A 14,590-nucleotide genomic window follows, 5' to 3' on the forward strand; every position below is an offset into this window, starting at 1 on the left:
GTACACGGTGTTTCCTCCGACACATTGGTGCGGCTGGCTTCCGGGTTGGAGGTTGGGTTGTGCTTCGGAGGACGCATGGCTTTCGACCTTCGTCTCTCCCGAGCCCGTACGGGAGTTGTAGCGATGAGACAAGATAGTAATTACTAGCGATTGGATACCACGAAAATTGGAGTGCCAACAACAGAAGCTCGTCAAAGGTAAGGCATGATTTATATTTTTATTTCTGCGTTTTGTGTCGAACCTGCAGGGTTGAAATATGCTTCTCTCTCTGTTTACTATGGTGCTATCCTCAGATAATAGCATCGTTTGCTTTCGCCGAAAAGCCTATTTGAATTCTGACATGTTGGCTGGATTCACAACCAGTGTAGCTTTAATTTGGTATCTTTCATGTGTGATTTAATGAAAGTTAGATTTTTATAGTAATTTATTTGAATATGGCGCTCTGCATTTTCTCTGGCTTTTGGCCAAGTGAGACAGTAGCGTCCCGCCTAAACTCAGATTTTTGGATATAAATATGAACTTTACCAAACAAAACATACATGTATTGTTTAACATGAAGTCCTATGAGTGTCATCTGATGAAGATCATCAAAGGTTAGTGATACATTTTATCTCTATTTATGCTTTTTGTGACTCCTCTCTTTGGCTGGAAAAATGGCTGTGTTTCTCTGTGGCTATGTACTGACCTAACATAATCGTTTGGTGTGCTTTCGCCGTAAACCCTTTTTGAAATCAGACATGCTGGCTGGATTCACAACAAGTGTAGCTTTAATTTGGTGTCTTTCATGTGTGATTTCATGAAAGTTAGATTTTTATAGTAATTTATTTGAATTTGGCGCTCTGCATTTTTACTGGCTTTTGGCAATATCCCAGAGAAGTTAACTAAGATTTGTATGATTTCCACATGACATTGATTTTGAGAAACAAAAACATTATTGAAATGAACCTGATCCACAAAAACACTTATATGAAAATACTAACTGACAGGCAGATTGGTAGAAATGGTAGGATAAATTGTATGCTTCCCCAAACTTGGAACTCACGCGCCACCTATGAAGTTATGAAATAATTGCCTCCATCTTTCTATGGTCTGATTTTCAAGAACGTGAAGACATGCCTCATAACATGAAGTAAAACATTCAGGTTTCAAACAATTAAGTATGTTTTCAAAACGCATACTGCCTCACGCTCACATTGTAAAGTGGTGGGTGACGCGTTGATAGCCTGCGTAACGTTGGTTTTTCTCCTGGTCAATTTGTCAGACCACAATTTTTTTTATTGCCGTTTTTTTTTTAAATCTGGCCAAAAGCCAGCAATTACCGGCTAACAGAAACCTGGGCGTGCACGTGTACTCTCACCTCGGTGCGGCAGAGCTCGTGTAGACCTTGCAGGGCCAAGGCAGCAGGGGTGGCCTGGTCTGGTCTGGAACACTGGGCCAGAGTGTGTGTGATGGCAGCCAGCATGTCCCCTCCGTGCTGGTAGGGCCTGGGACAGACGAGTCATTAAAACCTCTTTCTAGAAGTGAATTCAAAATCCACTCCTATCCCTTACCTCCAAGGCACTTTTGTAGCTCTGAAACTTTCGTAAGATTGAACAAGTGTATATCTAATATGGATCGAAGGGTGTAGGGTGCAGAAAAAGTGTGGAAGGGACGGTAGAGGGTGTAGGGCAGGGGTGGCCAACCCTCCTCCCGGAGAGCTACTGAGTGAGCAGGCTTTTGCGCCAGCCCCGCTCCAACACAATTTAATCAGCTAATCTAGGTCCCGATGAGCAGCTGGTCAGTTGAATTAGGTATGTTAGAGCAGGGACGGAGCAAAAGCCTGCACAGCCAGTAGCTCCCCAGGAGGAGGGTTGGACACACTTGGTATAGGGAAAGCGAGGGGCTTAGGAAGAACCCTGAGGGGACAGACCGTATAAGTCTCAGAGGAGTGTTGGAGCCCACCTCTCTCTGCAAATGTCTCTGACACAGGCAGCCCTGGCTAGAATCTGTTCCCACTGGGCCTCCTTCCCCAGGAGCACAGAGGACTTCTCGAACTGGGAGATCAGCCTCTGGAGGTCAGGGTACACACGGTCCTACAGCCCAGAGAGAAAGAGACACTTAATCCTAAACCAAGACCTCCAAAGTGTCAACTCCCGCCATCTGGGAAACAATGCATTGCAAATTAAACACTCTTCTGAAAGTGCAGTGTGGACAATCAGCTGGCATCATATATTGTATTGTTATTTGAATGTAAAAAAGTATTGTGTTTTGTTTGTGATCTGAAAAACAAGAAAACGTAATACAACTTTATATTGAATAGATATACACATCTATATATCTACACTATCGTTCAGAAGTTTAGGGTCACTTAGACCTTGTTTTGAAAGAAAAGCAAAAAAATGTGTCCATTAAAATAACATTAAATTGATCAGAAATACAGTGTTGACATTGTTAATGTTGTAAATGATTATTGTAGCTGTACAGAGGCCCATTATCAGCAACCATCACTCCTGTGCTCCAATGGCACGTAGTGTTAGCTAATCCAGGTGTCACGTTCCTGACCTTATTTCCTTTGTTTTGTCTTTATTTAGTTGGTCAGGACGTGAGCTGGGTGGGTATAGTCTATGTTCTAGGTTAGGTTTGTCTTATTGGCCTGATATGGTTCTCAATCAGAGGCAGGTGTTTTACGTTGTCTCTGATTGTGAACCATATTTAGGTTGCCTGTTTTCACTATTGGTTTGTGGGTGATTGTTCCTATTCGTGCGTTCATGTGTTCTATGTTCACTTGTTCAGGACTGTAGCTTCGTTGGTTTTCGTCTGTTTATTGTGTTTGTTCGTATTGAAAAAGTATTCCAATAAATATGGAAACGTACCACGCTGCGCTTTGGTCCTCCTCTCTTTCCACCGACGAAAGTCATTACACCAGGTTTATAATTTTAAAGGCTAATTGATCATTAGAAAACCCTTTCGCAATTAACCCTTTTGCAATGAAAACTGTTGTTTGGATTAAAGAAGCAATAAAACCGGGCTTCTTTAGTCTAGTTGAGTATCTGGAGCATCAGCATCTGTGAGTTCGATAACAGGCTCAAAATGGCCAATGAACTGAAGATCTCATACAACGCTGTGTACTACTCCCTTGACAGAACAGCGCAAACTTGCTCTAACCAGAATAGAAAGAGGAGTGGGAGGCCCCGGTGCACAACTGAGCAAGAGGACAAGTACATTAGAGTGTCTAGTTTGAGAAACAGACGCCTCACAAGTCCTCAACTGGCAGCTTCATTAAATAGTACCCGCAAAACACGTCTCAACGTCAACAGTGAAGAGGTGACTCAGGGATGCTGGCCTTCTAGGCAGAGTTCCTCTGTCCAGTGTCTGTATTCTTTTGTCCATCTTAATCTTTTATTTTTATTGGCCAGTCTGAGATATGGCTTTTCTTTGCAACTCTGCCTAGAAGGCCAGCATCTCGGAGTCGCCTCTTCACTGTTGACATTGAGACTGGTGTTTTGCGAGAACACTCCTGAGTGGCACAGTGGTCTAAGGCACAGCTTTGCAGTGCTAGCTATGCCACTAGAGATCCTGGTTCGAGTCCGGGCTCTGTCGCAGCCGGCGCACAATCAGCCCAGCGTCGTCCGGGTTAGGAGAGGGTTTGGCCGGCAGGGATGTTCCTGTCCCATCGCGCACTAGCGACTCCTGTGGCGGGCCGGGCGCAATGCACACTGACACGGTCGCCAGGTGTACGGTGCTTCTTCCGGGTTAAGCGGGCGTTGTGTCAAGAAGCAGTGCGGCTTGGCTGGGTTGTGTTTTGGAGGACACACGGCTCTCGACCTTCGCCTCTCCCGAGTCCATACGCGAGTTGCAGCTATGAGACAAGACTGTAACTACCAATTGGATACCACAAAATTGGGGAGAAAAAGGGGGTATAATTTTTTTTTTTAAACGATCCCACAACTAAAGAAGCCGGATGTGGAGGTCCTGGGCTGGCGTGGTTACATATTGTTTACGGTTGTGAGGCCGGTTGAACGTACTGCCAAATTCTCTAAAATGACATTGGTGGACATTCCTTCAGTCAGAAAGCTAACTGCACGCTCCTTCAAAATGAGACAAAATTGCACATTTTAGAGTGGCCTTTTATTGTCACCTGGTGCACCTGTGTAATGATCATGCTGTTTAATCATATTCTTGATATGCCACACCTGTCAGGTGGATGGATTGTCTTGGCAAAGGAGAAATGCTCACTTACAGGGATGTAAAAAAAATTGTGCACCAGATTTGAGAGGAATAAGCTTTTGTGCGTATGGAAATTTCCTGGGATCTTTTATTTCAGCTCATAAAACATGGGACCAACACTTTACCTGTTGCGTTTATATTTTTGTTCAGTATATACAGTTAAAGTCGTAAGTTTACATACACTTAGGTTGGAGTCATTAAAACTTGTTTTTCAACTACTCCACAAATTTCTTGTTAACAAACTATAGGTTTTGGCAAGTCGGTTAGGACATCTACTTTATGCATGGCACAAGTCATTTTCCCAACAATTGTTTAGACAGATTATTTAACTTATAATTCACTGTATCACAATTCCAGTGGGACAAAAGTTTACATACACTAAGTTGACTGCGCCTTTAAACAGCTTGAAAAATTCCAGAAAATGATTTCATGGCTTTAGAAGCTTCTGATAGGCTAATTGACATAATTTGACATAATTTGAGTCAATTGGAGGTGTACCTGTGGATGTATTTCAAGGCCTACCTTCAAACTCAGTGCCTCTTTGCTTGACATCATGGGAAAGTCAAAAGAAATCAGCCAAGACCTTATTTTTTTATTTTATTGTAGACCTCCACAAGTCTGGTTCATTCTTGGGAGCAATTTCCAAACACCTGAAGGTACCACGTACAAACAATAGTACGCAAGTATAAACACCATGACACCACGCAGCCGCCATACCGCTCAGAAGGAGACGCGTTCTGTCTCCTAGAGATGAACGTACTTTGGTGCGAAAAGTGCAAATCAATGCCAGAACAACAGCAAAGGACCTTGTGAAGACGCTGGAGGAAACAGGTACAAAAGTATCTATATCCACAGTAAAACGAGTCGCTCAGAAAGGAAGAAGCCACCACTCCAAAACCGCCATTAAAAAGCCAGACTACGGTTTGCAACTGCACATGGGGACAAAGATCGTACTTTTTGAAGAAATGTCCTCTGGTCTGATGAAACAAAAACAGAACTGTTTGGCCATAATGACCATCGTTATGTTTCGAGGAAAACGGGGGAGGCTTGCAAGCCGAAGAACACCATCCCAACTGTGAAGCACGGGGTGGCAGCATCATGTTGTGGGGGTGCTTTGCTGCAGGAGGGACTGGTGCACTTCACAAAATAGATGGCATCCCGAGGATGGAAAATTTTGTGGATATATTGAAGCAACATCTCAAGACAGTCAGGAAGTTAAAGCTTGGTCGCAAATGGGTCTTCCAAATGGACAATGACCCCAAGCATACTTCCAAAGTTGTGGCAAAATGGCTTCAGGACAACAAAGTCAAGGTATTGGAGTGGCCATCACAAAGCCCTGACCTCAATCCTATAGAACATTTGTGGCCAGAACTGAAAAAGCGTGTGCGAGCAAGGAGGCCTAAAAACCTGACTCAGTTATACCAGCTCTGTCAGGAGGAATGGGCCAAAATTTACCCAACTTATTGTGGGAAGCTTGTGGAAGGCTACCCAAAACGTTTGACCTAAGTTAAACAATTTAAAGGCAATGCTACCAAATACTAATTGAGTGTATGTAAACTTCTGACCCACTAGGAATGTGATGAAAGAAATAAAAACTGAAATAAATCATTCTCTCTACTATTATTCTGACATTTCACATTCTTAAAATGAAGTAGTGATCCTAACTGACCTAAGACGGGGAATTTTTACTTGGATTAAATGTCAGGAATTGTTAAAAACTGAGTTTAAATGTATTTGGCTAAGGTGTATGTAAACATCCGACTTCAACTGTGCACACACACATAGATATGTACATACAGGCCCCTCGGAAAGTATTCAGACCCCTGACTTCTACCATATTTTGTTACGTTACAGCCTTATTCTAAAATTGATTTTTTAAACTAATCTACACACAATATCCGATAATGACAAAGCAAAAACAGGTTTTTGAAAACCTTTGGCAGTGATTACAGCCTCGAGTCTTCTTGGGTATGACGCTACAAGCTTGGCACATCTGTATTTGGGGAGTTTCTCCCATTCTTCTCTGCCGATCCTCTCAGGCTCTGTCAGGTTGGATGGGGAGCGTTGCTGCACAGCTATTTTCTGGTCTCTCTAGAGATTTTTGCTCGGGTTCAAGTCTGGGGCTTGGCTGGGCCACTCAAGGACATTCAGAGACTTGTCCAGAAGACACTCCTCCTTTGTCTTGACTGTGTGCTTAGGGTCGTTGTCCTGTTGGAAGGTGAACCTACGCCCCAGGTGTGTGCCTTTCCAAATCATGTCCAATCAATTGAATTTACCACAGGTGGACTTGTAGAAACATCAAGCATGATCAATGGAAAAGATGCACCTGAGCTCAATTTCAAATCTCATAGCAAAGGGTCTGAATACTTACGTAAATAAGGTATTTCTGGTTTTTGCTTTGTCATTATCGGGTCTTGTGTGTAAATTGACAAGGATTTTTTATTTTTTATGTAATCAATTTTTAGAATAAGGCTTTAATGTAACAAAATGTGGAAAAAGTCAATGGGTCTGAATACTTTCCGAATGCACTGTATGTATATATTCACATAAAAAAAAGTATGAATTAGACTATTGCTCTCCCATCACTAACCTGTTTCTCCCACAGAGCGGTCATGAGGCGCAGTGCCACGGCCCTCAGCTTGGGGGCGCTGCCCAGCATCTGGAGAGTGTGGAGCACCTGGGGAAGACACAACTGACAACCACACAACACAGGTCAGAGAGGGGAAGCCACACACACAGACACACGTCAATATAAAGTATGATGTTAAGTTTGAGCCAATACACTATTCAATGACACTCATGCATAAATTGGTACACAGGAACCTTTCTTGGAAGGCTTTGCGTTAAGTCTATCTTGACCATATTCAATGTGAGGCAAACTCTAAAACTGAGCACTGTCCTTTGATGTTGAGACTCCTACTACTAGTTATAGCAGCTAAAGGTATAGCATTTTTCCACTGTTTGGGGATATGACTCAGCCTTTCAAACAGGCCAGCCGTGTGCAGTGCAGTAAGTACCTTGTGGGTCCCAAAGTTTGGCAGCGAGTACAGCACAGCGTGGGACAAGTCTGGGTCACACTCCTTCCCCAGCTTAAACAACAGAACATGAAGAAGGGATGGGACCTGCAGAGAGAGAGAGCGAGGGAGGGAGAGAAAGACAGGGGGAGGGGTGAGAGAGAAAGAGGGATAGGGAGGGAGAGAGAGAGAAAGAAAGAAAGAGATAGGGAGGGAGAGAGAGAGAGAAAGAGGGGGGTGGGAAAGAGAGAAAGTGAGTGAGTGACAGACAGACAGACAGGACAGGACAGACGGGGGCACACACTAGTTGAAGCATGTTTACTTGAAGCACTTTTCTTCTTGTATAGGGGAGAGTGGGAGTAAAGGGGGGGTAATATTCTACATTCTTGCCCGAGTTCTTCTCACCCACATCATTACAGGCCGCGCTAAGCTGCACACTGTCACAACCGATCCATCTCACCCGCCACCGCCACCCCCGCCGCCACACAGCGCAAGGAAGAGGCAAAGGAATCGTCGGGCTTTGAACTTTGAAAGTCGCGTTCCTGCGCTGGTGTTACCCCCCACTCCCTCCCCCGCTCTCAAGGAGCTCCTCATTCCTTAATTTCTTCCTTTCTTAATAACTTACTTCTGTCTCTCGCTTTTCACTCCCACTCTCTCGCCTTCCTTCTTTCCAACCCCCCACAGCTGACACACTGTTGTACAAAAGCAGAGTCTTGTCCCGGAGGCTTTTGCCATTCCAAGACACCTAAGTACGCTTCCTCTCTCTCCCACAAACCCTGACAAACATATAGAGCCTTGGGGGCAGAACAAACAGACAACCCCAGCCAAATTAGTGTCAGTTCTAGTGGAGGTATCATCATCATCATCCCAGGCCAAGACTAGAGAATATGGAAAGGGAACTGAGGGAAAATGAATCTGTTATTATAGAAAGCAATAAAGACAAATTAGGTAATGCACACACGTCCAACATACAGCCAGCCCTCCATACAGTATAGTGAAGGGGTGCCAAACAGCAGGCCCATGGGCCAAATAGAAAACTGTGGCCAGATAGGTACACAGGCAAAAATATGCTGCATTTGTTTGCTTGTTTTTGCTATGCAAGTAAGTGGAACAGCCTTGTGTTCTTGTGTTAAGTACATAAGGTATAGATGCAGTGCCTTCAACACATTACTGAGTACCACTCTCCATATTTTCAAGCATAGTGGTGGCTGCATCATGTTATGAGTATGCTTGTCATCTTTAAGGACTGGGGAGTTTTTCTGGATAAAACATAAATTAAGCTAACCCCATGCAAAATCCCAGAGGAAAACCTTGTTCAGTCTGCTGAATGCAGTTACCTTTCAGAGATGAAGTTACCTTTCAGCAGGACAATAACCTAAAACACAAGGCCAAATCTACACTGGAGTTGTTTACCAAGAAGATTGTGAATTAATTTCACAGAGCTTAAATCATTTTGAAAAAAATAAGGAAAAAATGGGCAAATGTTGCACAATCCAGGAGTGGAAAGCTCTTAAAGACATACCCTGAAATACTGACAGCTGTAATCATTGCCAAAGCTGCTTCTAACAAAGTATTGACTCAGGGATGTGAATACCTATGCAAATATGATATTTTAGTATTTCAATTTCAATAAATTAGCAAGAATTTCTAAAAACATGTTTTCACTTTGTCATTATGGGGTATTATGTGTAGATGGGTGAGGTTTTGCCTTTATTTCCCTTCATTTTGAATTCAGGTTGTAACACTACAAAACATGGAATAAGTAAACAGGTATGACTTCTTTCTGAAGGCACTGTAAGGCTTAATAACAACCTCCGGAATGGGAATGCTCAGTGGTTCCCTCCTAAAATCATATAGCCCCTCCTACCCCCAACAGTGTAAACTGTTCTAACTTCTGAACTGAGACGGTGCGGGATTAACTCCCTGTGCCCCCCCCAATAACAGGGACGTAGCCTCTGGCCCCTCCCCATGGATAGCAGGCCTCCCTCTCTTGGCCAATATCCATGATCTTATGGACACCATGGTGAGATCAGGAATGTCACTTACCAGTTAGCGCAAACATGGGATGCATTGGATTGATAGAATTCCGCGTCACTGTCAGTGTGCCTACCATTATTTACTTTCATCACTACTATACATGTTTCCATGTCTCCACTTAACTCTGTTGGCCCCCTGGTTTGGGTTGAAATTGTGTGCAATTGGTTTCATCCAAAAACGTTAGCTTCAAAGGCCAGGGACTTAAGTTAAGTGCGCCGTGAAAGAGCTATTTTCAGTTCTTATAAAATCCAATTACATTTTGAGGGAATCCTCTGAAATGCCCCAATGGGCGCCCCAAACGGTCGTGTCAGAGCAGAGGTTAAAGCCACTACTCCATGCCTTGCTTCCTTCTTTCCTTCCTTCCTTCCGGGAGTAAAAGAGTGAGAGAAAGGTGTCCTTCTCTGACCCTCAGTCCCGTCCGCGACGCCTCTGCCACTGCTATGCCTTCATTAGCATAACGCGCTTATCGCTCCCCGTTCGCCCACACCTTGCCCTGTTGCCTAGCAACCCTAACATCTGCATGGCTTATCATTGGGGAGGGGGGGTTCTCTCCCTTGCCGTTTTTTTGTGTGCCTTTGAGGGAACGGCCACCTGTGTTCCCCAATACAATAACTTAGCACCTCTGCAATTATATTAAATGCACCGTTGTAAAAATCTGGGGCCATATGGTGTCAAACTACTCAGAGTACGATCAGTTTTGCCTTTCACATTTCAGTAAGTAAGATTACTTAAACAGGGGGAACCTGATCCTAGATCAGCACTCCTACTCTGAGAAGCTTGAAACATACAGCCACAGATCTTTACAACAGTGCATTGAGTGTAACTACAGAGTTTAGATGGTGACTGAATGGTTGATTACTGTGTTGGTAATTGTGTTGCCTGTTCTTCTTGGTTAAAGACTAGGTCCTTCCTTCCGTTGTTGCACTGCAGTGCCTGAAGACACTACAAGTTAGCATTGTAGTGACAAGACAGTAAGTAGAAAACATGAATAATACTGTAGATACTAGCCTAGCGTGTTTCTATTTGTGGCTTGTAAATCTCGTGTTTGCAGCACCCTAGTGCCTGCAGGCTACGGCAGCCGCAGTGGTGGTGTTGTGATTTAGCCTCCTGGTTACTGAGAGACGTGGGGGTGGGGAGGGGGGGGGGGATTAGCCCACAAGCGAATGGTGTAAAGGAGAAATTAATCAGCCCATAAAAACTGTATATGGGGTGTCGACACACACACACACACACGTGCACAAACACACACTGTAACGACACAAACATGCTTCATACTGTACACACACACACACACACACACACACACACACACACACACACACACGGAAATACCATGGGTATAAAAGGCACCAATAACTTACTGCTCCCCACTTAACTAGCAGAACAACAGGCGCTCAGGGAGCAATTACAGAATCAAAAGGTGTGCACTAAGCCATCTAATGAGCGCTGCAAATAAGGGTGATATACAATGTGACATTTCTTTATTGTCTATAGCAGGTGATAGTCCTCCAGGGTCGCAGTGTCTGACGGTTTTAATCCTTTGCCTTTCAACCGGCGGTATATAGTGCATCCGGAATGTATTTGAACCCCTTCACTTTTCCCACATTTTGTTATGTTACAGCCTTATTCTAAAATGGATTCAATCGTTTTATTTCCCCTTCATCAATCTACACACAATACCCCATAATGACAAAGCAAAAACAGGTTTTTAGAAATGTTTGCAAAAGTATTGCAAATAAAAACTGAAATATCGCATTTGCATAAGTACTCAGACTCTTTACTCAGTACTTTGTTGAAGCACCTTTGGCAGCGATTACAGCCTCGAGCCTTCTTGGGTATGATGCTACAAGCTTGGCACATCTGTATTTGGGGAGTTTTTCCCATTCCTCTCTGTAGATCCTCTCAAGTTCTGTCTGGTTGGATGGGGAGTGTCGCTGCTATTTTCAGGTCTCTCCAGAGATGTTCGATCGGGTTCAAGTCCAGGGATCTGGCTGGACCACTCAAGGACATTCAGAGACCACTCCGAAGCCACTCCTACGTTGTCTTGGCTGTGTATTTACGGTCGTTGTCCTGTTGGAAGGTGAACCTCTAGAGCAGGTTTCAATCAAGGATCTCTGTACTTTGTTCCGTTCATCTTTCCCTCGATCCTGACTAGTATCAGTCCCTGCCGTATGATGCTACCACCACCATGCTTAAGCCGGAGGGATGGTATTGCCAGGTGATGAGCAGTGCCTGGTTTCCTCTAGACGTTACGCTTGGCATTCAGGCTAAAGAGTTCATTATTGGTTTCATCAGACCAGAGAATCTTGTTTCTCATGGTCTGAGAGTTCTTTAGGTACCTTTTGGCAAACTCCAAGCGGGCTGTCATGTGCCTTTTAGTGAGGACTGGCTTCCGTCTGGCGACTCTACCATAAAGGCCTGATTGGTGGAGGGCTGCAGAGATGGTCGGGTTCTTGGTCACCTCACTGACCAAGGCCCTTCGCTCCCGGTTGCTCAGTTTGGCTGGGTGGCCAGCTCTAGGAAGAGTGTTGGTGGTCCCAAACGTCTTACATTTAAGAATGATGATGGCCACTCTCTTCTTGGAATCCTTCAATGCTGCAGAATTGTTCGGTACCATTCCCCAGATCTGTTCCTCAACCCAATCCTGTCTCGGAGCTTTACGGACAATTTCTTCGACCTCATGGCTTGATTTTTGCTCTGACATGCACTGTCAACTGTGGGAGCTTATATATAGACAGCTGTGTGCCTTCCCAAATCATGTCCAATCAAATGAATTTACGACAGGTCGACTCCAATCAAGCTGTAGAAACATCTCAAGGAAAATCAATGGAAACAGGATGCACCTGAGCTCAATTTCAAATCTCATAGCAAAGGGTCTGAATACTTTCCATATGCACTGTAGTGATAGCAACAAACAGGGTTGTGTTCAGTAGGGAGATAATGTTTGGAAGCAGAGTGAAACAGGGAATAAGAATGCACATTTTTGTTTTCAGTTTCAAAGCGATTTGCTCCAGTTTACCGTTCTGAACAAGACAGGGCAGGCAAAAAAAAATATGCATAACGTTTCTGTATTTTTTGTTGTTGCAGGATGTAACATCATACGAAATGGATGACGGTGTGCACAATTTTCGGGGACCCATTTTGGCTCGTGAGCTCTACTTTCAAAACTACTGGCTGAAATTATACAAAACCTTTTAACGCATCTTTAAGTGATTCAATAAAAACTATTGTTCATCCCCAAAAAGTATGACAGTTCTGTGTTTCCTAGAGTTGAACTTTATATAACTTTCAGTCATGTATGAATGTGGGTCTTGCGTGTGGTCAACAGTAACTTCAATAAAATGAGGCTTCAGCATGCGGTTTCCAGTAGCTACCTGTGCGGGGTCTGCCTGGGCGATGGCAGCTGCGGTTTTCAGGGCCAGTCTGCAGACGTCCTGCTGACCGGTGACCACCAGGTGAGCCACGGTAAGGGTGAGGGGAGAGGGGACGCGCTGGCTCAGGGGCAGGGCCGAGGTCACCGCCAAGAGCCACTCGCTAGCCGCCACCGGGTCCCCTGTCACCTGGCGTAGGACCTGGGTGGCCACCAGCACCTCACTGGACCACGGGCTGAGGGGTAAGGCTAACTGGGACACCTTCTGGTAAGGAGTAGGAAAGAGAGTGGGGATAAGGGGGAGATGAGGGTTGGTGGGGGGTTGGCAGAACTATGGGTATAAAGACCATATGCTAACAAGAATGCAGGGCATCATATTTACAGTATGACACACGTACTGTTAACTTGGCATATTTCATTGCTTGGCATTAATCAATAAAAAAGGTAAATCTGGAGGTAAATCCGCTTCAAGTTTTTTTGTGAGTAGGCCTTTATAGAAATTAACTAAGAAGTGCATTTGTTTACCTCAGCAGGCTTGGAGGACTCTCTCTGGGCATTCTGTAGGAGGCTCTGGGCCAGGCTCTGGTTACGTGTGTGTGTGAGGGGGTCCGTCAGGGGCTCCATGAGGGAGGAGCAGGAGAGGACCTGCAGGAGAGGCAGCACCAGCACCGGGGTCCCCCAGGGGGGTCGCTCACACTCTGGGGGGGCCAGACTTAGGGCTGCAGGGGGTAAAGATATCATCATTAAGAGGGTTGGGGTGTAGGGATGGAGAGAGAGGGAGCGATGAGTGTGTGGATAGCCGGAGGCAAGTATAGTGGAGAGAGACAGAGAGAGGTGCATGTAGGGAAGGTAGAGAAAAGAGAGGCGAGTGTGGGGGAGGGAGAGAGCGTGGAAGAGTGAGACAGGTGAGAGTAGTAGAGAAAGAGGCAAAAGGAACGAGTGAGAGAGGTGAGTGAGTGAGAGTGAGAGAGGTGAGTTTAGAGGAGAAGAGAGAGGGACAAAGAGAGGGACCAGTCTGTGTAAGGAGAGGAAGCTGAGAGAGAGTTGATACCCAGTGTAAGCAGCCCGGTCTGCTGGGACGCTGAGGCCTCGAGAAGGAGCAGAGCCAAGCCCACCATCATGTCCTCCACAGGGAACTCCTGGAAAAACACACACATGCACAGTCACACGCACGCACTTTCGAGGAAGTGAGAATACAAACTGACAACCTCCTCAACACAAACACATACACACACATCCCAACCCCGAGGGGTCTTGAAAACGCAGGGATCGTAAGCGCAGCACACTGAGCTCAAAAGATTCCCTCTCAGTCTCCAACCCCCGGAGGAATCTTTGGAGCTGTGTGTGCTCCCCAACCAATGCTTTGAGGAGATTAGGATCGCACAGCGAGGCGGATCTGGATACATTGAGCGGGAGCTGTCGACAGAATCCTAACAAACCTCCACAGCCACAGGCAGACAAACAAGCTAAAGAGCTGCTGTGCTTTGTGTCTGTCTGTGGGGAAACGGTTTGCTGGGGGTTCTTCCTTCTCAGAAATATAACATAACCATAAACAGCGGTGCAACGTCTGAAAGAGCGTGAAGCAAGAGGCTGATCTCATTAGAAGCCACACAAACTGCTTCCTGATCTGTGCAGATGAAGGAGATAAGACAAGGTGAGGAAGCAATTTTAAACTATTGAGATGTAGCCCAGGTCTACTTTGGCTTGCGCGGCTGGCTCACCTCTGTGCGGGTGGAGAGGAGCTGGTGCAGTAGTTGGAGTAGTGGTCTGCAGTCTCCGCTAAGCTTCAGACTTAGCTGACAGGCACACAGCAGCTGCAGGGCCAGCCGGGCCCTCTCACTCCCCCAGTCGGCCACCTCCAAGGCCGGGATCATGGCCTCCACGAGGCCCCGCAGCTCCAACACTGCCTCCACACTGTCCACCTGAAGATGGAGACATAACACAGGCCGCGTCAATGATCATA

General features: G+C 45.4%; 1 protein-coding gene across 3 annotated transcripts in view; it reads right to left on the reverse strand.

Moving 5' to 3' along the window:
* The window catches only part of focad (focadhesin), an 85,811-nt gene that overhangs the window by 46,708 nt on the left and 24,513 nt on the right, over positions 1-14,590 (reverse strand). For 2 of the 3 annotated variants that reach the window (XM_023982429.2, XM_023982428.2), the window contains exons 8-15: positions 14,349-14,549; positions 13,679-13,766; positions 13,153-13,346; positions 12,632-12,892; positions 7,224-7,328; positions 6,797-6,898; positions 1,942-2,072; positions 1,358-1,484 (exon numbers count right to left, since the gene is read on the reverse strand). In XM_023982429.2, coding sequence (XP_023838197.1) covers positions 1,358-1,484; positions 1,942-2,072; positions 6,797-6,898; positions 7,224-7,328; positions 12,632-12,892; positions 13,153-13,346; positions 13,679-13,766; positions 14,349-14,549 — 1,209 coding nt within the window. The remainder of the gene's footprint in view (positions 1-1,357; positions 1,485-1,941; positions 2,073-6,796; positions 6,899-7,223; positions 7,329-12,631; positions 12,893-13,152; positions 13,347-13,678; positions 13,767-14,348; positions 14,550-14,590) is intronic. The other variant, XM_023982430.2, reaches the window with a different exon arrangement.

This window comes from Salvelinus sp. IW2-2015, linkage group LG37, assembly GCF_002910315.2.
Source record: "Salvelinus sp. IW2-2015 linkage group LG37, ASM291031v2, whole genome shotgun sequence".
Taxonomy (NCBI): Eukaryota; Metazoa; Chordata; class Actinopteri; order Salmoniformes; family Salmonidae; genus Salvelinus; species Salvelinus sp. IW2-2015.